Genomic DNA, 25,962 nt, shown 5'->3' on the forward strand with positions numbered 1-25,962 from the left:
ACGGGATTCATACAAGGGCACTGAATTAGAACTTCAGCTGAATCGTGGAGCATGAGCTTTTATGAACAATAAGTTACCTCTGCTCTAAAAAGGAAAATGGCAAATGTAAATGAAAGAACGTGAACATTGGAAGTTCGTTTCATTATGTAATTTACATCTTCCATTAGATAGCGCACCCTCCTTTGAAAACAAGAGAACAGAATGGTATGAGCACTCTAAAATCATCTGCAGCACTTTGAAGGGTTAAACCTGCTTAACCCATTCTTAGTCAGAGAATGGCACCAAAGAGTACAGCTCACCCCTTAAGCGTGGCTAGTTCTAAACCTGCGGTATCCTCAGCTTTGCAGAGCAGTCATGCACTCTTATTTCCGCCCCCCTCCCACCCGGTTAATAGGATCCATTCATAGCTACTCACTACTGCAGGATTTGACCTGAGAAATGCTAGGATTTATTAACTCAGCAGTTGTTTTGAAAAGTCCTTAAATAATCTCTGCCCTTGGCCAGCAAGGGCACTGCTAGTCTCAAGTTCTCAGATGCAGCTGGTGAGGTTCTCGGCCAAGTTCTTCAGATGCAGGAATTTCTGCAGGACAACCTACTTTGACATGTCATTTACAGATCTTTAAACCAGGCTTCCTGGATCTAGGAAATGTTATTCCTGACTCCTTCGACCCAGATGCTGGCTAAAATTTAGTTTTTATAATCCGTAGGTAATCACTCGTTCTTTCCTCCGTTCCTTCTCCTAGGAGCTGGCATGGTGGTTAAATTTTTCTAAAACAGTCATATTAAGATGTTCAAAAATCCACTGCTGAGTCTCAGATAGAGGATCACATCTGGCCATGAAAATCTTCTTCTCTGCGGGGTTGCAATCCACACAGCTGCTGCTCACAGGATGGAATAATGTTCTGTCCTGGAGGGGTCAGAAAGATAAGAAAGGACTGACATGATATACGGTGAATGGTTAGAGCCCAAAATATACAGAGGAAGCAACATATCCTGCTTCACATTTCAGTGTATACCCAGAGTGTGACAAATAAGCCACCTCCCAAATTAAACAATAGCAGGTTGGATAGCTACATGGAAAACAGTTTCCCAGCCTCTACTGGCAGTATGTCGGGACTCCACGAAGGTTCAATCAGAAACAGAGAATTCACTCCCTCACTGATTCCTTTCAAAAGTGATCCATCCATTCCCTACTCTATAATAAGCATTTTGCTACATGCTTGGGTTTTAAAGATGCTAAGTATATGAGGTTGCTTGTCGAGTAGCTAATGATCTAGCTATTTGGGGAGAGGCACACAGACAAAAATGGTAATTTAGTCCATATAGCAAACAACAACAATAGTGCACACACACATACACACATGACCAGGAGAGTCTTAATTTCCCCTCCTTTTGTACTGAGCCTCTAATGGAAAAGAGAAATACAAAAGAAACAGGAACCAAACAAGCTAGGTGCTCCGTTGCCCTCTTCAGAAGATGGGGGGATGGAGATATCTGATGCACAGGCAGAATCTCAATGTACAAACTCAAATTTATTAGCTCTGGAGCTTAGTATTTTCTCCAACCCTCCGTTCTGCCATCACAGCTCTTCTAGTGATGCAATTCTCATTGCTTTCTGTAAAAGGGAAGAGGCAGCCTTCACTTCTTTTTTAAAAAGTTGTTAAGTATATGATAAAGATAACAGCTCTGTGAGTGAAAGGTACTATTAGGAGGCAAAATTTAAGTGATGAGCAAGCCCACTATCTAAATAGGCTCTACTAAGACACAACTCTTTTTTTTTTTAATTTTTTTTTTACAGTAATCTCTATGCCCAGCATGGGATTCAAACTCACAACCCCTAGCTCAAAAGTCGCTGGCAACTGGGTGGCTCAGTTGGTTAAGTGTCTGACTTTGGCTCAGGTCATGATCTCATGAGTTCAAGCCCCACGTCAGGCTCTATGTGGACAGCTCAGAGCCTGGAGCCTACTTGTGATTCTGTGTGTCTCTCTCTGCCCTCCCCCACTCATCCTCTCTGTCTCTCTCACAAAAGTAAATAAACGTTTAAAAGAAAAAAAGAGTCACATGCTCTTCCAAGTGAGTCAACCAGGAGACCCAACTTACCCCTCTTTTTATTGTTCAAGTAGGGAAAAGGAAGTTAATGCAAAGAGAAAAAGATCTTTCCTTAACTAGTAATAAAAATTTTGTCTCTTACAGTGTCTGTGCAAAAAAAAAAAAAAAAAAGCCAAGAACATATAAAAGTGTCCTCAAATCACTGTTTAAATGTCATCATCAAATACTGTTTTTAGGAAATGTCCAGAGGTTCAGATTATTTTCTTTAGCTGAGGAATATTTGACTCCCAATACTTTTAGAGTTAAAGAGTTTCCCAGGCAACCTGTGTCAATATTCGTGGGCTGCTTCTGGTTGTTGAGACTCCAACAAATATTTAATGTCCTTTTAGGATCCGGATGTTTGCACACTTAGGCACTGTGTTAGGGGAGAATGGAGAAGGCAGTGCCTGCAATTTAGCGATTGTTTCTATTTAGTGCAAAGATTGCTGCCTAATACAAAGGCTCACTTTTCTGTTTTCTTAAGTTTCCCGAGTTTATTGGTAGATTCTACTTTTCTTCCACAAAGAAGGCTCCTGAAGTGTCCTACCCATTTTCTTCACCTCACGCTTTTTGACCAGAGGGGAGGCTCTGAAGAACTCTTTCCTACTCTGGGTGGAGGGAGGGAGCAGATTCTAGGGGGGAGGCGGCTCTGTAGTTCACCCCACACATCCTTCTTTCTTGCGGTGAAGCTTAAGATTAGAGCCCCCTCCTCTTAGCTGCAGTGCACTGACCCCCTCTTGCTTCTAGGCATCTCTCACACTCAGTCTCCTGCCCCCTAACTTCTACCAGTTTAGCTACATGGGCCTCATGTGTTGAAATCAGTTTTTCAAAGAGCATTCCTAAGCTGTTAGGTTCCTGAACATTCTATGTGACCAACTAAATTCTAATTCATTTTGTTCCACGTACATGTACTTTTTCTTCCTTACTTATCTGTGTTTCCTTCTATTGTTCCCTTTGTCAATAGCTCGAGCTCACAACTATGCTCAACTGTGAGCTTTAGAGGCTCACAGTTTCTCCCCCAAAGCACACATTTCTATGAAAGCTAAAAAAAATGAGCAAAGAAAGGAGTAGAATGCGTTTCTATTCTCTTTCCTTTGCCAGTTTGTGTACTTCAGCTCGATGCAAAAGCCAAACCAGATTTTCTGAACAGCATTTGCTGAGCTGTAAGGTGATCGTATGTCTCCCAATCTCAAATTGGAACGCATTCTCTGACAGATACAGGCGTATGAGTGAGGACAATCACACAGGATGTGCAAATTCAGCACAGCCCTGAAAAATCCAGAATATATTTTCTGTTATGGTACTTCATATTCAAATAAAAGTTGAAAAGTTGAATTCCCTCAATCCATCTATGGCCGAGAAGCTTCAGCAGTAAAATGAGAGGGCAGATAAGATTAATCTGTAAGGCCTCTCCTGGCCACAAAATTGAATGAACATTCTATTCCAAAGTTCACTGGTGACAGAGACAAATGGCGGGGCAGCAAACTAGAAACTATCAACAATAGTGAGTAGATTGATAGATTGATCATTCTCTGGTTATAGACTGAGCTCTGTTCACCCTTGTCTTTGGAGCATATGATAGGTCTTGGAGGCGAAGCTTCTGGAGGCCTGTCAGCTTCTCCAGACCATGCTTTTCCCACTTTTGACCTTGGGGGCTGAGTACGTTGCCATCTTCATACTTCCTACTCGGCTAAGCTTTTGGATTATGAAATGCCTCTACTGACGGTTGTCGTGGCTGGAATTAAGTCAGTGGACCAAGTAATCATTCGTCAATATGGTCTCTTGTTCTATGACAGCTCTTTGCTCCCCTACCCTTCATCTCATGACAAGAAATTGTTGTAACAGAATTGAATATAATTTTTTTACTTTGCAATAGACTTCTGAGTGCTTTGACAAGTCTGCTGTTCCCAAACAATCCCCTTTAAAGGGTACTTTTAACTGGACTGTTCCTTGTTCAGTCCCGACAGGGAAGCACAGCATATGTTCCGGCTGTTCAAGCTGTAACACAGCAAACCACCTTCCCTGCCTGCTTCCTCCCTTGTTTTTCCTGTTTTTTCTTAAAGTATGTTTTTAAAAAATGTTTATTTATATTTATTTTTTAGAAAAAGGGAGACAGAGAATCCCAAGTTGGCTTTATGCTGTCTGTGCAGAGCCTGATGTGAGGCTTGAACTCACAAACCGTGAGATCATGACCTGAGCTGAAATCAAGAGTTGGACACTTACCCGACTGAGCCACCCAGGTGCCCCTCCTGTTTTGTCTTCGCCTAGGAAAATTAGAAACCCTTGAGCAGGAAATGAAAAAGCTCAGATCCAGGATATGGAACTGCCCTTCATAATCAAATCAGGTCAGACTATCCAATTCCGGCTATTCAGCTCATGCTGTGGAAGGTGTAGGTGGACCTTTTCAGGTAGGTCATTGAAAGGGACACCTCTCTAAAGCAGGCCTATGATTTGACTGGCATCTGTGTGACAGTGGTATGCCAGAACTAAATTTAATTAGATTCCATGCTTCTACAGGGTCTGAACTTTGAAGGAATGAGTAAGTTGTAGAAAGCATCCCACATTGTGTTCAAGGTAGTAAAGAACAAAACACCACAGATACAAAGACAATAAAAGAAGTCTGTGAGCTCACAATGTATGGAAAGATGATTCTGAGAACAAAATTCCCACGTAGTGGAAGGCAACCTAATACTGGGTATAGGGCTGGGATTTTGTCCTTCAGGAAATTGAGATCAAATTCTAGTCATGCCACGTACTTGTATGACCTTGGACAGTACTTAATTCTCAGAACCCCAGCTTCCTCATCTGTAAAATATAGATAATACTATATCCTTTGCAAGTTTGTTGTAAGGATAAAATGAGTTAAAATATGTAAAATTGCTGGCACAATGTCCTAAATACAATAAATGATTCCACTCCGCATTTTCCCTTAATTTATTTTTAGTCAGGGAACATCCCCAATTCTAAACATCAGAATGTACAAACCATCTGGTCCAAGACCAGCTATTCAAGACCAAATTGCATTTTCTGAAATCCTGGCAAAATAGAATTTGCAAAAATCAGCACCTTCCTCAACTAGTTATCTAAATTGATGGACCAGTACCTTCCATTTTAAACAATAGGATTATTGGGGATGGTTGGATGGCTTAGTCAGTTAAGTGTCTGACTTCAGCTCAGATCGTGATCTCATAGCTCTTGAGTTTGAGCCCCATGATGGGCTCTGTGCTGACATCTCAGAGCCTGGAGCCTGCTTCAGATTCTGTGTGTGTCTCTCTCTCTGCACCTCCCCCACTCATGCTTTGTCTCTCCCCCCCGCAAAAAGAAATAAACATAAAAAGATTTAAACAAAAGGATTTATGGAACAAAGGTGATATATGGCTCCAGGATGAGCCCTTCTTTGTAATTATGATCAGAGTTTGTATGATTCATGTGTTTCAGCCCTTTGCCTGAAATACAACAACTATTCAGGTCAGCATTCAAGAAATATTTATTAAATGTCTTTTGTTTTCTGGTATGTATTAGGGGATAAGCTTCGAAAGAGAACCTCAGATGTATCTCCAGACCTAAGAAGTGGGGGAGACCAATAGGTAAACAAGAATTGTATGAAATAAGAAAGTGTCAGAGAGATTGTAGATGAGGTTGAATAAGATGTACTAGGGTAATTCAGACGTAGAAAAGAACTTGAAAACAGCTGTGATAGCATGTGCATTTATGCATTCAATTTATTCAACCAAAATTTATTTTGGACCTACTATTTATCAGGCACTACTTTAGGTGTCTAAGATATATCGATGAACTTAGCAAGACAAAAATCCTTGCCTCTTGGACTCTACATGCTAGNAATATACAGCCAGTGTGCAAACTAAATAGGACAGCAAGAGGACACCTCATTGAGAAGGTGACCTTTGGGTAGTCTTGAAGAAGGTGAGGAAATTAGCCATGCCAATATCTGAGGGAATAGAATTCCAGACAGAGAGAAGAGCCAGTGCAAAGGTGCTAAGCAGGGATGCACCATGGTCGATTAGAGGAGCTGCCAGGTGGGCAGGGGGCGGGGTTGGCTGGACTAGAGTGAGATGAGGTCAGAGGTAATGAAGAGCTAGATTATGTGCTGAGGACCAGCAAGTCATTTGGTGAATTCCAGATGATTATACCCAAGAGATATGATGCAGAGACTGGGGTACATTGCTAATGCTTAATTTTTCATGCAAATGTTTGGGGGAGTTGGCCAAAGGAGGATTTGTTACAGTGGAGCCATGAATCTCTATTTTGGGTAGTAGCAGAGGAGAGGGTGGAGTAGGGGTAGGGAGGTGCTGGACTCTGACGAGAGAATAGTCCGAGGCTACTGCAGTCATCCAGATTTCAGGTGGCAAAAGCAAAACCGAAAGCAATGGGGGTGGTTTGGGAGAAATGATTTATTTGAGAAGTAAATGTCTAGAGCATTCTGATTAATGGAATGTGAGGACTAAGTAGGAGAAGAAGTGGATGATTGGAAGAAAAACAATGTTGAGGCAAGAAATGCAGAAAGAGGGACAGGATCAGGTGGGGAGGAGAAGAGAGTGGTTTTGGTTTTAGATATAAGGAGTTGGAGGCAGTTAGGAAGCACCCAGGTTCAGACGACCAATAAGCAGGTGGATATAGTGGATATAGACTGGACCTGAGGATAGCTTGGGAAGAACCGAGTTGATCTCTTCTACTGACTATTCATTTCTGGGTACCATACGTTGAAAGAGAACACTTTTTAAAAAAAATTTTAATGTTTTTTAAAAATTTTATTTCTGAGAGAGAGAGAGAGAGAGCATGAACAGGGGAGGGCCAGAGAGAGAGGGAGACACAGAATCTGAAGCAGGCTCCAGGCTCTGAGCTGGCTGTCAGCACAGAGCCTGATGCGGGGCCGAACCCATGAACCATGAGATCATGACCTGAGCCGAAGTCAGATGCCCAACTGACTGAGCCACCCAGGCGCCCCGAAAGAGAATGCTTTTATAAGAAAGAGCTCCTTCCTGTCCAATGCCTTTGATGTCTGATATGGATATGGCTAGTTTTCAATCCTAGTTTTATCCCTGACAATAATCTTTGATGGTCACTTGGTTTGTCAGTGAGTTAGGTTTTCCATCTACAAAATGAATGGTGTAGAGAGGAGAGTAGGATGAGATAAGAGATAAAAATATCTGCCTTCCCACCTCTTAGTGTTGTGGGGAAAAAAGGTTGATATATGAATGTCCTTTGTGCTCTGGAAGAAAGATAAATTAGGCAGCTTTTTCCTGCCTATTTTTACTGTTGGCAGGAAATGTAATAGAAGAATGCAAATAGTACGTTGATAGGCATAACAGGGACAAAGCAATCTTATTGTCTATCCTTTTCCATTTTTTTCTTTGACAGTTAGAATTCCTCACAGGAGGAGAAAATCGGTCTTCTTGCATCAGTGGCTAATTTGGCCAATTGGAAATAATGCTTCTTAATGTCCTGACAGAGCCCCTTGGTGTGTGCCCTAACATAGCCAGCTACAGCAAACCTTCCACCTACTCTTCTCACTGGCTTTTCTGGGCTATCGGGAAGCAATATATATGAGTGTATCCTCAATTCTCCACAGGAGCCAGAATTATTTAAAAATCTAGTCTGATTTATTAGGTCCTTGCTCTTCAAACCACTCATAGCCTTCCTGGTCTCTTAGTTAATTTCTTAGCATGGTCGACAAGGTCTTTTATAGTCCTGTCCCAGGCCAGATGTCTGCTCCTATAGTTCATCATTTTCCCTCACGCTCACACCCTTCAACTGGCTTCTCTCTGTTTTTCTAAGAAAACCAAGGTCTTGTCTACCTCAGGGCCTTTGCATATGCTGATACTATATCCAGGGTCTTTTTCTCTGTCACTTCCTTCACTTGCCTAATTCCTACTCATCTTTTAGGTCTCCATTTAAATGTTAGTTTGTCAGAGGAGGCTGGCCTACTTCTCTGACCTGGGTAGAGCCCCGTGTTTTGTGTTCTCATATTATCCTATAACTTAATTAATTAATGTATTTTTGTCTGTCTCCCCACTAGACTGAAAGCTCCAAGAGTAGAGAAAACCCATCTGCTCTATATCTTGTTTCCATCTGCCCATAGCCCTTCATCTCCCCTCAGTAAACTTTCTGGGAATCATATGAACATAATAATAGCTGCTATTTATTGAGAAGGAATCTATGTATCTGGTTGTAATATGTATTCTACACAGACTTCCTCATTTTATCTGTCTAAACCACATAAGCAATCTGAAGAAATAAGTGAATGTGGACAAACAGGAAGCTAGGCCCATTTTTTATTTATTCAACAAACACTAATTAAGCACCAACTATATGCCAACCAGTGTTTTAGGTACTATATGAAAGGAAGCAGAGAAACATCTCCACTCTCATGGCATGTACATTCTAATATCTAGCTAGAGCTAAATAACTAAAATGGCACAAAAATGTACAATATAGAAATACAACGAATTAGCCCATTTTTCCCATATGTACACTTGCTTGGAGAGCTAAAATCAAATCAGGAGGCAGTTTATTGAATGCATGGTTTGTAATAGCTAACACTAATTAAACTCTAAAGTACCATGTTTTTGGTACATTTAAATTCTGTTTAATCATTACAACAGGGCTCTAAGATAGATATTATTATTATTCCCATTTTATAAAAGAGGAGACAAAAGTGCATAGTAAGGGAGTTTCCCAGGACTCCAGAGCCAGGACCCACACTGGAGCCAGAGCTCAAACCTTCAATCCCACAGGACCCAGAGCCTCTGCTCTGGATCTTGAAGTTATGTTCCATCATCCCTCTTACCTGAGGCAGCCAGCAGTCCTGCTCTACCTCCGCCCCTGCTCATTAGCATATGCTAATTTAAATTTAAATACTAACTTAAATGTTTTATGTTCTTATTACCTAGATTCTTTGCTGTTAGTCTACATGTTGGCAGGCATTTAATTCAGGAAGGCTTTGTCCTTATGTTGGAGCCCGGGATTGTCTGCAAGGGAGCCTCTCTTGTTCTGAGACAAGAGAAAATGGTAGTTAAGTTTGTTAGGTAAAATGGTAACTGGCAGGTATATTGCCAAGTTACCCAGAAATGGCAAAAGATAAAAGGTTATGCCAACCAGGTAAGCCATACAAATAAAAACAGAAGTGGAAGATAAACAGTACTGAAAAGGTAGTTTCATGGCTGTGCTGAATGTATTTCCCTCCTGGGAGTCAACCTCCATCTTGGTTGAATCCTTAATTTGAATCAAAGATCATAACTTCTTTGGCTATAATGACTTAAGTCTCCTATTAGAAATAGGAGTATGAGGTAGACATTAGGCATATTGCTTTCAGCAAGGTGTTTGAAAAGCTCCTCTTTGTTTTCTTTTGGGCAAACTGGAGACATACAGGCTAAGAAAAGTAACTATTAGGTAAATTTGTATCTGTTTGAATAATGTCATTCAGATAATGCTCATTAATGGATCAATGTCACCTCTATTTGTGATATAAGGCTCAATTCTTGGCTTTGCATATTGGGATCCACAACTTAGATGAGGGCATGAATGCATGCAGATCTAATTCGTGGATGGAACAAAAATTGTTTGATGGCTAATTGGTTAGATCAAAAGATCAAAATCCAGGTTGAGGTAAATCTGGTGAGATGGAATTTAGTAGACACAAATGGATAGCTATACAAGTACAAAAAGATGAATTATACAGGTATAAGACTGTAGAGATATATCTATGTAGAAAAATGAGAAAAATACTGAGTTTTTTACTGAAAATTTATTAAAAAGCTAAATATGTAAAGTCAAGGTAGGAAATTAATAAACTCAACCTAAATTAACAAAAATATATTGCTCATAACAAAAGGGAGCTATAAGCTCATAACAGAGGGCTAGAAACAGATTCTACTTTCTTTGGTCAGAACACACCTAGACTAGACTATTGTGTTCTGTTTTGGGGATCATGATGGTTTCTAGAACTATTTGCAGTGTGTTAGGAGTGAGTGTCCAGGAAGCTGAGATAGATCCAAATTAAGTCATATGAAGAATAGTGGCAGGAAATTGGGCTATTGGATCAGAAGCAAAGAGTAAATATCAGGCAAACATTGTTCAAATATTTGGGATCTGTATTCAGCGAAATGGATTAAACTTAATTGGTGTGCTTTCAAAAACCAGAGAACTTTTTGATTTTTTTAATGTTTATTAATTTTTTGGAGAGAGAGAGAGACAGAGTGCAAGCAGGGGAGGGGGAGAGAGAGAGAGAGAGAGAGAGAGAGAGAGAGAGAGAATCCGAAGCAGGCTCCAGGCTCTGAGCTGTCAGCACAGAGCCCGGCATGGGGCTCAAACTCATGAAACACGAGATCATGACCCAAGCCGGAGTTGGACACTTAACCGACTGAGCCACCCGGGCACCCCCGAGGGAAGAATTTTAAATACTTAGAGGACTGTCTAGAAATGAATGAGTTGAACTGGGAGTGTGTGACTGCCTAAGTACGACTATAAAGTCTAGGATTTTGTAGTGGGGCTTCATATATCATAACCAAAGTTGAATTACATGACTTTTAATTACTCTTTGTATATATTTTTCTCATTTTTGATCCTAAATCAATACCTAACCAGAATGCTTTAAAAATAAGAACCTTGTGGCCTTCCATCTGGCATCTCTGTGGACCAGCAGGATTTTATGAGCTGAGAGGCCAAAGCCCTGGCATATATCACAAGTTACAATAAATAGTCAAATATAGGCACATGCCAAGACTTCCACCCACTCACTTTGTAAACTAATGTGACTGTTGCAATGTTATCAATTTAGCCTGAAAGGAAACTTCTTATCTGTATTTCCTGTTTGATGTTATTTTTAAGTCCTTTCTAATGGCAGTTCAACTATAAGAACACCCCAGGGAGCAACTGAGAATAGTAATTTAAACCTTTCACTTTAGGTCTTTGGGGAGCCTGCGTGTGTGGTTCTGAGACAAAAAAGATGTGTTAAGGATTTTTGTCTTGTTTTTCTTTTTTTCTTTTTAGTTGAAGTATAGTTGACACAATGTTACATTGGTTTCAGGTTACAACATAGTGATTCAATGATTCTATATCTTATGCTGTGCTCACCACAGAAAAGCTACCATCTGTCACCATACAACGTTATTACGATACCATTGACTGTATTCCTTATGTTGTAACTCATCCCCATGACTTATTCATTCCATAACTGGAAGTCTGTATGTTTCACTTCCCTTCATTCTTTTTTCCCAATTCCCTAGCCCTCTCCCTTCTGGCAAACATCGATTTGTTCTCTGTACTTAAGGGCTTGTTTCTGCTTTTTATTTGTTTGTTCATTTGGTTTTTAGATTCTACATATAAGTGACATAAGAAATCTGTCTTTCACTGGCTGACTGATTTCACTTAGCATTATACCCTCCAGGCCATCCATGCTGTTGCAAATGGCAAGATCTCATCCTTCTTTTTTTTTTTTTTAAACAGCTGAATAATATTCCATTACACACACACACACGCACACACACACACATCATATATTTTCTTTATCTTTTCATCTATTAATGGACGTTTGGGTTGCTTCCATGAAGATTTGTTACATTTTATCCAGCACAACAATGATTTTATCCAGACCATTTCAATAATTGAGCCGAGTGTTTGTTTAATCCATTAAAAAACTGCCTACCTAGTAACTTCTGTATATTAGATATTAAGCAGGCCATACGGAAAGGAAAGAAAAAGTTCCTGCCCTCAGGTAGGTAACATCTATAAAGGAGGACTAACTATGCAGAATACAATATTATAGGTACAAAGGAAGAAACAAAATGGTATAGGAATATGAATAAGGGGGCAAATTTTAAGTAAAGCAGGAGGGAGGAATAAGTAAAGAAAGTAGGTGAATATTGGACCTTGAAAAGGAATTCTCCATCTGGCTGCCCATAAGAGTGTTGCAGGAGCCTTCAAAAACTACCAATACCGAGGCCTCCCCTTCTCTAGAGCCTCAGCCAGGCCTACCTTGTGCCAGGAACCCACTGCCTTAAGGGTACTTTACACTGTCCCGGAACCTGGTGCGTTCATCATGTTTGCTATTTGTTCTTTTCCTTGGTCAACATTTTATTGGCTATTCTTGGCCCTTTCATTTCCATATGAATTTCAGAATCAGTTTATCAGTTTAGACAAATAAACCTGCTAGGATTTGGATCGGTTTTGCACTAAATATATATACCCTTTTGAGAACTGTTATCTTCACAATACTGAGTCTTATCCTTAAACACAATCTCTCTATATAGTTTTACATTCCTTAGTGATGTTTTGTAGCTCTCTGTGTAAAGGTCTTTCACGTCTGGTGTGAGATTTGTTTTTGCTCACGTGATGGTTTTCATGGTGATCAAAAGAAATTATTTTTAAATTTCATTTTCTATTTTTTTGTTGTTGCTGGCATATAGACATCTGCTTTTCTTTTAAAAAATTGTTTTAATGTTTATTCATTTTTGAGAGGCAGAGAGAACAGAGCATGAGCAGGGGAGGGGCAGAGAGAGAGGGAGACACAGAATCTGAAGCAGGTTCCAGGCTCTGAGTTGTCTGCACAGATGTTGGGCTCGAACTCACAAACTGTGAGATCATGACCTGAGCTGAAGTCAGATGCTCAACTGACTGAGCCACCCAGGCGCCCTGACATTTGCTTTTCTTATATTTACCTTGTATCCCAGACTATGCTAAAGGTATTTATTAATTTTAATGGTTTAAATGTATAATCTTTTGGAATTTCCATACATCCAACTATGCCATCTGTGAATTGACCATTTTATTTGGTCTTTTCCAAATCCCATACCTTTTAATATTTTATCTTGCTTGATTATTCTGCGTAGGTTATCCTATACAATGTAGAATAGAAGTGAAGATAGCAGACACTGTATTTTATTCCCAATCTCTGGAGGAAAGCTTTAACATCTCACCACTGAGAGTAAATGGCTGTTGTGGGGTTTTGGATATACCTTTTATTAGATTAAGTTAGTTTATTTCCATTGGTTACTTTCTATATGGCTAAGACTATTTAGTCTTATATAGTAAAAGCTTGAGGATTCATAGATAGACCCATGTATAGAAGGCCCCTTGACTCTGACAAAAAGTGATATTTACATGTAGTGGGAAAGAAAATGGTCTTTTAAATAAATGATGATTGATCAGTTCGATATAAATATGAAAAAGGAATCAACCTCATATTACACTGTACACATAAAAATGTTTCAGGGAATTATATACCAAAAGGTAGAAGATTAAATGGTAAATCTTCTAAAGATGACTTAGAAGGCTATCTTCATGACTTTGGTGTGGGCAAATATTTCCTAAAGAAGATTAAAAAAACACTAATGATAAAGAATAGCTCTTTGTCAAGATATTCCATGAGAGAGAAAAGGTAAGGCATCAGCTGGAATAAGATATTTACAATATGTGTATCCAACAAAGCACTTGTATCTAGATATATTTTAAATGTCCTCCCAAACATTTATTAGAAAAGGCCAAACAACCCATCTTTAAAAAATGGTCAAAATACTTAACAGGTTCATCACAAAGAAGATATCCGAGACAGCTAACGAGCATGTGATATCACTCTACAACTACAGAATGAAAAAAGGAAAAGAAAAAGAAGCAATGCCAAGTGTTGACCAAAATGTGGAGGAACTGGATTCTCATGGAGTATCTGCATGCTGCCCATAACTCTTCAGGTCTTAGCATCTCAGTGCATGTGCCCCCAGCTCCCAACTCTGGGCCACTGTACCTCACTCCCCAAGGGCTGTTTTGGTCTCAACAACAGTTTGATCTGTAAGAGCAACAGCCCAGAGATATCTGAGAATAAACTCCCCTTCTCTTAGGAATAATCTTAAGCAAAGATTAAGCTAGTTTACTTCCTTTTGACACATGCTCTATACCATTTCCAGAGATCCTTAGTAGGATTGACTTCTAATTGATCACAGTGGCACTTGCTTGATAATTCACCCTTTATTGACTTCCATCCCTTCCTTGTTCACTTACCTACTTCCTACCAAGACATTGGGGGACCATCTCCCAAATAAAACATACTCAAATTCTCACTTCAGGTATACATCTAGGGAAACCCAAATTAAGCATATATTATACACCAATAAGAATGTTTATTTAAAAGGAAAGGGACTTGGGACATAGTTCTTAATTTTTGGGGTGTTGGAGCAACAGTTAATATTGCTTAAGATAGGTTATTGTAGTGATGTGGTATATCAATATATTTTTTTCAATGTAAAAAGTGCATTTGTCACCCACATGGATGTAAATTTGATCATGTAGTCAGAAACTGCTAATTTTTCCAAGGTTTAGCTCACTTAATTATTATTCCTATTATGTTGATAAAGAAGTTGAAAATCACAGATGCAAAATAATTTATTCAAGATCAAATTACAGTTTGGGATGTGTTAGGCTTCATAGGAAATCATTATGTTGAGCAGATTGTGAAGGGTCAGGACAAGAACTGCAAAAAGGCACTTGATCTTCTACTTAATGGGAAACCAAGTAAAATTGTAAAGCAGAGGAATACAATGACCAGATTTTGTAGAAACTCTCTCTGACTTCACAATGAAAGTTGGGTTAGAGAGGGAAGGGATAGGAGGCCAGACGACCTTTGAGGTAGCTCTTAACAATAACCTAGGAGTCAGGTGAGAAGGGCTGCAAGTAGGGCAGGGGCTATAGACATGGTAGAAAGGACAGATTTTAGAGATATTGGCTAAGGAGGGGCTGACAAGTCTTAGTGACTAATTAGATGTAGGAGTTGAAGAAGAGGGAAGAGAGTTTTTTGTTTTGGATATTGGTTGATAATTTAAATATTTTTACTGAGGTCACTTCAACAAGTCATTGTTTTTGTAAGAGGGGTCCCCCTGGTGGTAGAAGAAAAATCAAGAATGAGATTGTGGTACTTGCTATATTGTGGGACATGATCTTATAAGAGAACCTAGTTACGAGACAGTAATGTAGGGATCCTTACTCCCTTTTTTGTGATGGCAATGACTCACATCTAAGAATAATGGAAAGCTTGGGGGGGGGTTGGGGGAAATGGTTATAGGTGGTCAAAAGGTACAAATTTCCAGTTATGAAATGAATAAGTTCTAGGGATGTAATGCATAGCATGGTGACTATAGTTAATAATACTGTGTTGTATATTTGAAAGTTGTTAAGAGAGTAGAGCTTAAACGTTTTCATCACATGAAAAACTGTAACTATGTCAGGTGATGGATGTGTTAACCGATAGCGGTGGTCACTTTGCAATATATGCATATATCAAATTATTACTTTGTACACTTTAAATGCATACAATGTTATATGATGATTATATCTCAATAAAGCTTACATAAGCTAAAGATATAATATTATATCTCAATCAAAGATATAATATTATATCTCAAAGTTTTCCTGGAAAAAAAATTACGACAAATGAAAGCCAACGGCTACCAAGGGTCAGAAAGTGGGACCTGACAACAACCTTCACCTAGTCTAGCAAAGGAACATCTGGCCACCTTCCTTTTCCAAGAAATTGTCATGTAATTGGAAGGAGAGGTTGACTGCTATCAGTGGTGCTGGATCCAGTAGGCATTGAGGAACTCTCCCAGGGAACACTGATCTGATAGCTTAAGAGCATGGAAGAGGCAAAACTAGATTTCATTTTTTATTTTTTTTAAAAAAATTTATTTTATTTCTTTTTAGTTTTTGAGGGATAGCCCGAGTGGTGGAGGGGCAGAGAGAGAGGGAGACGCGGAATCGGAAGCAGGCTCCAGGCTCTGAGCTGTTGGCACAAAGCCTAACGTGGGGCTTGAACTCATGGACGTCTGAGATCATGACCTGAGCTGAAGTTGGATGCTCAACTGACTGAGCCACCCAGGTGCCCTAAAGCTAAAGACTTTAAAGCCAGATACACCTGAATCTGAATGTTGGCTCTGGCACAAATATGCTAGTATTGGCTTCTTCCTCTGTGAATTACACATAATAGAATCTAGGTGGTTGTGAGGTTTGAGGTAATATGTATAAAGCACTAGCTCAGTGCCTCCTTAACAGTTGGAGATGATGATGATGATGATTACCTTAGGAGCTTAGGAGATGGCCCACTGTGGTCCTTTAGGCAATTAGTAGAGTCTTAGTCTGTTTATTCATGAATATGCTAATGAAAGGAGGGAGCTCCAAAGCTGACTCAAAAGATGCTAAGCTCAAAAGATCTGGAAGCTCCCCAGCCAAGTAGTGCATCCAAATAAACAAGGTAACACCCCGGAGACACTTCTCTCTTTGTGTTTTCTCTCTTTATGCCTTGGGAATAGTCCATGGAATAAACAAGAAGCACTTTCAGAAACAGGTGCATCTGAATAAGCCTGAGTCATCGACCAAGATGAGATATTTCAGAAACTTTCCATTTTGAGCCTTTGGCATGTTCCTGATTATGTATAAATACCTTGCTTGTTATATAAATACACAGTGAATGTAACCTTTAGCTAAGTAATGCAAGGCCAACAGCTACAAAACCATCAGAGAAAAGGAGGCAGAGCACAAGTGCATTTAGTAGTGGTTCCCTTTCCCAAGTCCCTTAGGGTCCTGAAGGCTTACAATGTTAAAGCTATAAGAGTTACCTCTTGAAATCACTGCAACCGTTTTTTTTTTTTCTCTACAGGAGCTCTGTGTGCATGTTTATTAGTTGGTTTTATCCATCTGTAAGCTTGTGTAAGCTCTCTAATGAAAACAACTGTATTTTCTTGGCTTAATTGCACATTATTGAATGTTCTGTCTCTCATGCTATAAATGTACAATAATGAGAAATGGTCTGTTCCTTAGGGACAACCAGCATATGAGGGAAATGGTGAGTCAGGTATATTATTGATGTGCCCAGAAAGTAACTTCTTAAAGGCCAGAATATAATCATAAAGACAAAATAACTTGATTATTGCACCCCCACCATAGCTTGTATCATATTGAATAACAAACGGGTTGGCAGGATTAATCATCTATGATGCGTTTCATAAGGAAAACAGAAGGATATAACTGATGTGTTATGTTTTTTCTGGACACGTAGCCACAGTCTGCCGGATACTGTGGGGAGTGGTGCTGTGCAGAACATACTTGTACAAATAGGTCTGCCTTTGAGTATAATTTTAGGTGTCGGCCGCTAAGAGGGGAATAGCAGAAAGCTTATCGAGGGGACAAGTATCATAACCAGTGATCCCCATACTGAGTCTCTGCAGATTCTTCCCTTTAGCTTTCTTCTTCTTTTTTGTTTTCTAACATTTATTTATTTTTGAGAGAGAGACAGAGCATGAGTGGGGGGAGGTGCAGAGAGAGAAGGAGACAGACTCTGAAGCAGGCTCCAGGCTCTAAGCTGCAGCACTGCGCCCCTTGTAGAAGTCAGACCCACAGACCATGAGATCATGACCTGTGTCAAAATTGGATGCTTAACTGATGGGACCACCCAGGCACCCCCTCCCTTTTGCTTTCTTAGTGTCCCTTAGGATACTAAGTTTACCTCAACCATAGGATAGCCAAAGCTCATGATTAAAGTGGTGGGGGTGGCATTTTCTGTATAGTTTAGAGCAAGCCTGAATTATGCTAGAGTGTGAAAAGGCAAACAGAGGGTGTCGTCTTCCTGGCTGGGAAGGTCTCCAACAATTCTATGAACTTGAAGGGTGGATAGAAGCTTATGGAGTACTTGCTAATTGACAGCCAAGTCCTGCCTTAAAAACCAAAGAAGTTAAAAAAAATTTTTGTATAGTATCCTAAAAAGTTATCAAGAGACAACTTAATGGAAATATTTTAAAATAAAAATTGAATTGTTCTTTATCAGCTTAATAAAATGTGATTTTTATATTTATTTTTGAATGATTTTTCCATTATTAGATGTTAACTTTATAATTCTTTAAACATTTTTTAAAGCTTATTTATTTATTTTGTGAGAAAGAGCAGGAGACATGAGAAAGAGGGAGAGAGAGAATCCCAGCCAGGCTCCCCACTGTCACTGCAGAGCCCAGCGTGGGGGCTCGAGCCCACGAATTGTGAGATCATGACCTGAGATGAAATCAAGATTCGGATGCTTAACCTGAGCTACCAAGGTGCCCCAATTCTTTAAACCATAAAGTCTCCCAAGTAAGTTCTCATTTATTACATGTGGGCAGGATTTTGGCCAAATTACAAATGGGTCAGTTTCTGTAAAAGGGCTGCAACAATTGCCTCTCCATGTGGATTTTTGTAAATTCAGTTGTCTTAACCCAGATATCTATCTCCCAAGCAAATGGGACTGGGATGTTAATATGTGTGTGTGCGTGTGCACATGCGATTTGAGGCTCTTCAAAATCACACGCGTGTGCGTTTGTTTATTGGGTACGTGATCCCTCCATCTGGTAGTTGTCCAAGTTAAGACAAGTCCCTTCACTTGCAGCGTGTGTTGTGACCCAAAAGCATTTTTCAAACATAACTGATTGTGATGAGTGCACACATAGCAAGCAAAGCCAAAAAGCAATGCCCCTTCCATCCCACTTTATCTTGACTCTAATCTTTGCTGGTGATTTCCAAATTCATGAGCCAAATGTAAATATATTTTTAAAAATGTTTTATTGATTTTTGAAAGGGAGCATGAGAGCAGGGGAGGGGCAGAGAGAGAGGGGGACAGAAGATCCAAAGTGGGTTCCGCACAGAGAGTGGTGAACCCTATGCAGAGTTTGAACTCATGAACCATGAGACCATGACCTGAGGGGAAGTCTGATGCTCAACCGAATGAGCCACCCAGGCAGCCCGCCACATGTGCGTACTTGTGTCCAGGTAACAATTTAAATAAAAACAGTGGGTTAGCCAGCCAACAAACGTTGAGTTAGAAACCTTAAGCCCAGCAGTTTGAGAATGCCTGCAGTGAACTGCTTCTTACCTTTCTGTATCCCCAGAGCTGGTTCCCCTTCATGCCATGACAGTCATAGAGAGTGACCGGGCTGTTGTGTGAGATTGCATCGAAGCAGAACTTTCGGGTGTGTAGTGGCTCCCCAGGCCGAATATCTTCTCTCCATCCAAAAGTAAAGAGCTAACGAAACAACAACAGCAGAAGAGAAACAGTGAGTTTAGTTTGGAGAGACTGGAGGGCAAGGGGAGGTCTTTCCGCCCTGTGGGATTCCTGCTTTGTGACTGACCAGAAAAGAACTACATCGAGGCTCACTAGAGCTGCTGGAAAAGGCACGTATCATAAACCTCTGTAGCAGCAACGATGGCACCTTGGTCCTGGGCTGCCCAAAAGTACAAATAAGGATTTCTCAATTAGGAATCAGGGAAAATAACAGAGGGATAGTATGGAAAGAAAGAGAGAGGAAGAGCAAGAGAAAAGGAAGGAGGGAGAGAGGGTGAGGGAGGGGAGCGGCAAGGGGAAGATGAAGGCGAGGGGTAGGAGGGGAAGAAGCTCTTTAATGAAACCTTTACATTCTTTATTTAGATAAAATGCTACTGGATCAAATGCTGCACAGTTAGCCCAAGTAAGCAGATTAACTGCGAAGAGACCAGGAGCGGAGCTGAGCTGGATTGATGCTACCAGTTTGAAAAATTTGATTTAAATGGAAGCTAAGTTTAATGAAGTAAAGGGTAGGCAGATTAGTTTTCTGGAGTTGGAAAGAGTAAGTCAGCAGGGCAGTGTAGAAAGTTTTGGGCTGTAAGGCACAGTAAGAGATACAGTTTCCACACACACAGATTCTTCCTCCTCAAGTGAAAACAGATGCTTCACAAACCGATTGTTGTCCTTAGTGCATTTAATGGACTCTGATATTCCAACCAATCTTTTCCTATTTTAGTCTATTCTATCCTGTCCATCCCATTCTATTATTTAAAAGAGTGCTACTTGGGGCACCTGTGTAGCTCAGCCGGGAGCATCCCACTTCGGCTCAGGTCATGATCTCATGGTTCATGAGTTTGAGTCCCACATTGGGTTGTGTGCTGACAGAACAGAGCCAAGAGCCTGTTTCAGATTCTGTGTCTCCCTCTCTCTCTGTCCCCTCCAGGATCATGCTCTGTCTCTCTCTCTTTCAAAAGTAAATAGACATTTAAAAAAACTTAAAAAATAAAAGAATGCTACTTACGGGGCACTAAGTGGATTTTATAATATATTCAATTAAGAAAAAACACTTCCGTAAGGGAAGGGTGTTTTCTTGAATTTGAGCTGGTCAACACTTGAGGAGTTCTGTAGAGAAATCCTCAAGTAAGCGGGGAAATGGACTAGATGAGACCTAGGCTTTCTTCCAATTATAAGATTTCAATGAGGTTATAGAATTCTTACAGTAGGACATACGGTGGCTCTTGTGAAGCCAAGCTGTGAATTGCAAGATAAAGAGTTGTCAGAGGGGCCCTGTTGATACAACAGTGAGCGCAGTGCAGAACTGGGTGTAGATAATACACTTGGCACTGACCAGGCCTTCAGAATATTCCAGTTTTTAGGTCCTACCTGGGTAAGAAACTGTGGAGAATCTGGCAAAATACCAGGGAAGACTAACAAAAAACAGTGAAGTGATAGGCTAACAAAAACAGTGAACATTGAAAAAAAATGGGTTAAGCGGTCGGAAGAAAAATCAGAAAGAAATGCTCTAAATCGAACATCCGAAAGTAGATTGCATGTGTAATGGTGAGTCACTGTATTCTGTTTTCCTGGAAGACAAGACAAAAGAGAATGCTTTAAATAGAAGGACAAGGGTTTTAGGTTAGGCTTCTGAAATAGATTCAGGAAGAGAAATTGTGTGGTCTTTTTTCCTACAGTTTTTCTTTCTTTCTTTTTTTCTTTCAGTAGGATTGTGAACTGAGACATGTTTAGATTCGTTTACATCCTACGCAGGAGAATGGCTTGTCAAGGAAAAGTGTCTATCCGATAGGTCTTTCTGATTTGATCCCTCTCTTCAAATCAGAGCTCACGATTCCCTTGGCTTTTGTAATACTGTGCTGCTCTGTTAGCCTACACCTCTATTTTGCCCACGTCTCTCTTTTATCCGTCTCTTTACCACAGGTGCAGCACAGGGCTCTCCGTTGGACACTGTCCTTATATCTTCTCTCGTTGGTATTATACACACTCAGCTCAACTCTTAATACACTGATAACTTACCATCTGTAACATATCCAACTCTGTGTATGATTTCCCATCTGCATGTCGCATGGACATCTCAAATTCAAAGTATCTTAAATTCAAGTTGATTCTGTCCTACTAAACCTGTTTCTACTTCTTTATTTTGTTTTAACTGGTGGTCACAGCCCTCACTTGCCAAGCTGGGGGTGGTCTTTCATCTTTAACTCCTTCGTCTCCCTTATACTTGCTGCTTAGTCCGTTAGCAAGTCTTATCTTTTTTGTCTACTGAATATTGCTAGAAGTAGTCTCTTCTTCTCTAGCTCTATCTCTACTATCTTTGCTCTCAATATTTCTTGTTCAGACTACTGAAATGATTTCCTAGTTGGTTTCTGTCCCACCTTCCTTTTTTGGTTCCTTCATAACTCTTCAACCATATTAGCACTCAACCTGAAATTTAACAATGTTTTTTTTTTTAAATGTTTTATTTATTTCTAGGAGAGAGAGACAGCGTGAGCAGGGGAGGGTCAGAGAGAGAGGAAGTCACAGACTGAAACAGGCTCCAGGCTCCGAGCCGGCAGTCAGCACAGAGCCCGACGCGGGGCTCGAACCCACAAACCGCGAGATCATGACCTAAGCGAAAGTCGGAAAGTCGGACGCCTAACCGACTAAGCCACCCAGGCGCCCCAACAATGTTTTTACATAAGCCTTAGAGAATATAGTTCAAACTCTTTAACCTATAAAGAAATTGCCACCATCCGGCCTTTGCCATTTTTTCCCCCAGCTGCCTTCCTCTCCCTTTAGTTCATGATCCAGCTACAACAAATCATTTGGAGGTTGCTAAGAGAGTAGATCTGAACAGTTTTCACACCAGAAAAACAAATTCCATAACTATGTATGGTGATGTGTGTTAACGAGACTTACTGTAGTGATCATCTCACAACGTATACAAATATCAAATCATCATGCTCTACAACCGAAGCTAATATAAAGTTGTATGACCATTATCTCTCAGTTCAAAAACATTTGCAGTTTTTGGCACTAATCAGGCTCTATTGTTCCTTCTGTGACTTTGTTCATGAGAGTCCCTCTGGTTGGAAGGCCAGGCTTCACCAGCCAACCTGGTTCTTGCTCATCAGTTCTCTAAGATTTAGTTCAGGTGCCCACCCAACCAAGAAGCCTTCCTCTTTGAATCCCCTGATTCCTTCTCACCCTTTACCTTATTTCATCACGATTGTCCATTTACGTGTCTGTATCCCTCACTAGACAGTAAGATCCTTAGTGGTAGGACTAGTATCTTTTTTATCTTTGCATTTCTAGCATCCAGAGCAATTCAGGACATACAATAAATGTCCAGTAAAATATCTATTGAAAAAATGGAAACTTGCATTCATAGAATGAACTAACAGAAACTACCCCAGGATAACTGACAAGATAAAGCAGTTGGTCTTGTTAGTCCTTTAAATGAATTTGGGCTGTTTGTGTCTAGTTACAACAACATCAATAATAATATCATTTTTGGAACTTTCATCTTCAAGGATTCTTGGCTTAGTTACCTATTCCTGAAACAGAAATTTCCTGTCCTATAAACCTGTCATTGGCACTGATGAAATCTTAATTTCATCTAACTATCACACTTCGTTGGCACGATAAAAAGTCCAGCCCAAGCAAGAACTAGTGGTCTTGACTGCTTTTTTCTTTCGTTTCCCTCTCTGCCTCTGCCTCTCTTTTTGGTTTCTATACACGTAGAAGGTCAGAGTTGAAAGGGTCTATCATGATTACCTAGCTCATTTCCTCATTATACAGTTGAGGAAAAAGGAATATACATGTATATATATATATATATGTGTGTGTGTGTGTATACACACATATATAACTTCTCGCTTTCTATTTATTTTTCTTGTTTTTTATTAACTGGATCGTATTCACCTATTGTCCCAATTATATCCCATGGCTCCTTAGGTGACTTTTTTTTTCTTGTTTCTGGGTTTGTCATTAGAGTGTGATAATCATTGTCAGATTTGTAGATTGGTTGTTAGCTGGTGGTCTTCACAGTGTTTTATGCTGTATCAGCACCACCACCACCACCACCACCATCACCACCATCATCACGATACCTGGTGATTGCTTTCCAGCACCCCAAGTGATATATTTCCAGATTATATCAACTGCTTTATTATTCTGCAACTCCCATTAGCTAAAATTTTTCTCTCTCATGTCTTTGAAATGCTTTCTATTGCCATTTCTCTTATCCTAATGGCCACATCAAACCAATCAGGCATTGAGCCTTTCATTCATTAGGCACATTTTCTTGTGCGCAAATTTGTCACGCCAGAAGCAAGCAGACATTATGAAAGTTATTTTCATTGTTTGCACTTTATGATGTTATTGTGACATGTATAGTTTGTCTCTTACCCTTGGGCTGTTCCTTACTGATGGAAATATTTAGATTTCATTCAGATTTCTTGTACAACAACTCTTGATTCTTTTCAACCTCAAATCCCTCAATTTTAGAGTAAATTGGTGTTAATCCCTCCACTTGTTTCTTTTAGGTGATACTTTTAAATATAGATCCAGATACCTAATGCATATGTCTGTGCTTTAACATCAGTGCGGTGTGTGTAATGCTGCCTGGGTTTATGCTGTATCATATGACTAAGCTCACTAGACTTAGTACTGCAAATACATGTATTATCTTGATCTTGCTACCTGATTGGAGAAGATTGAAAATATTTTTCTCTCCGTGGGTAGCTGTATTTTACTTTCCGGTTATGTGGTTGGCAGAGATCTGAGACGCTGCATGTTCCTCCTTGCATTTGGAACCCACCAGTAAGCCCTGTTCTGAGAGTGCGGCTCCGTGTCCCAGAATCTGTCCTTTACCACATGCACTGACTCGCTCCCTTCTCCGTCCGTACATCTCCTCTCCAGGTCTTGCAGAGGCAGTCTGCTTCCACAGCAGGGGGCGGGCCTGCTCTGCCGCAGTGCTGCTCCCCGTGTGAGATCAGAGCCTGCTGCCTGTCCAAACTGTAGGCCGCAGAGGGCTCCACCTCCTCTCCTCTTCTCTCCCTTGGCCTCCTCATGGCATTGGGAGGATATTGTTTCCAGACCTCACAGTCTTATCAAGTTCTATTTTCTCTTTCTTTTTTTGTCCCTAAAGGAAACTGAAAGCCAGTACACAATGCTACAGTGATCTCAAGCAGCTAAATAGATGTCCCTGGAAAAATGTATGGCACAAATTGCTTCCTTCGTTGAAGCTAAATTAGCCATCACTGGTGTTCTGCAACAAAGGCAATTTCTTATTCAGCTGCTTCAATAGACTATCCACTATTTCCCACATAATTATTTTGTGTATTCATTTGTGTTTTCTTTTTGCCACTTTTTAAAAACGATCATTTCAATCTAATAAATGTCCCTTTTGTGTTCTTTGAATGTTTTTGAATCAAAAAGAATACCTATAACTTTCCTGATCTGATATACTTCTTTTTTCATCCAGGAATTTTAATCTAAATGTAGGAGAATGAGTCTTAATTCATATGCCATTGAGTAATACAGTGAATAAAGCTTAACAATTATCAGAAAAACAAAGCAGCTTGTAATGTTTTAATCACCAAGTCAATATATGGTGATACATATTTCAATATCATTCTTTTTTTTTAACCTCCTGTCAACTTTGTTTAATCTTCCTGTAGCTCTCTTTTCAGAAATCTCTAGGGAAGAAACCTTTTTAAAGAGCTGTATTAAAGTGGTCTTTTTGTTCCTCTTACATAGTTGTAGGCTTGTCTAGTGCTGCCCTCTGGTGACTATTTCTTGAATTACATGCCATACATATTTGCAGTTCAGCCTCGGGCGGGGGGGCGTAAAGCAACCAGTTTTAAAGCATATGCCATATAGTTGACTTTATTTATATTTATTTTTCAGCTGTCAAATAAAATCTGTGGTCCAGAGCATATTTCACTCTAGAACGTGACAGGGAATAGAAATATTAAACCTCATTCAGGCATTCAGGCAGGTACAGGTACTTCCTATCAACCGGCTGGCAAGGTGTGTCCCCTGATAGGGCGGCACAGCGGTCGTAGAGAGGAAGTTAGCCTAACAGACATAGATTTTTCTCATGGCATGCTTCTTTTTCTTTTCTTTTCTTTCTCTTTTTAAAAGACCCACTGCACATGTGGGTCTTACTGATAGGTCTGTGAAGCCTTCCCTCTGGCTCCCAGCCTGAAGCAGGAATTGCTTCTTAGAGGCGACAAGCCAGCACTGTTCTCACACCCCTGGTAACATCCCCGTGGCGCTCATAGAAAGAGGTGGAGGAAGGAGGAGGCAAGTCAGCGCCTACTAACATTTCATTCCTATCAGTAAGTCCCGGATCTGCAGAGCCCTCTTTAAACCCCATCTGACAAGTGTCCATATACTGGGGGATATATTTGAGTGAATGAGAAATAGTGTTTGGTTTGGCAGCTGCCGTGGGCCCGGGAGAGATTTCTAATTTGGAGTTAGTATAAAGTGAGCTGGGGGAGATGTCAGAAGGCAGAAGGGAAAGTGTATTTATTCGGCCCCTGCCCCACGTGCAAGATGCTGTTCTATCATAGACACGATTTATTCTCATTAAAACCCTGTTTGTGAGGTGAATATTATCGTCCCTATTTACAGAGGAGGAAGTCCAGCTTAGAAAGATTTCACCATTTCAAGGGTTAGAGTGGCTGAAATCTGGGTTGGCCGGACTGCAAGGCCCGCTATCCGTGCGGAACCCCGCGAGGCTGGGGGGTAAGAGAAAGGTCCAGATCAGAGGGGCGGGGCGGGGCCAGCGGCTGAGCACGTTCGCG

General features: G+C 40.3%; 1 protein-coding gene across 1 annotated transcript in view; it reads right to left on the reverse strand.

Moving 5' to 3' along the window:
- Positions 1–425: 425 nt before the first annotated feature.
- The window catches only part of GALNTL6 (polypeptide N-acetylgalactosaminyltransferase like 6), a 1,147,170-nt gene continuing 1,121,633 nt past the window's right edge, over positions 426–25,962 (reverse strand). The window contains exons 17-18 of the mRNA XM_077779662.1: positions 18,986–19,135; positions 426–907 (exon numbers count right to left, since the gene is read on the reverse strand). Coding sequence (XP_077635788.1) covers positions 740–907; positions 18,986–19,135 — 318 coding nt within the window. The 3' untranslated portion in view covers positions 426–739. The remainder of the gene's footprint in view (positions 908–18,985; positions 19,136–25,962) is intronic.

Source organism: Crocuta crocuta, unplaced genomic scaffold (genome assembly GCF_008692635.1).
Source record: "Crocuta crocuta isolate KB4526 unplaced genomic scaffold, BGI_CrCroc_1.0 scaffold158, whole genome shotgun sequence".
Classification (NCBI taxonomy): domain Eukaryota; kingdom Metazoa; phylum Chordata; class Mammalia; order Carnivora; family Hyaenidae; genus Crocuta; species Crocuta crocuta.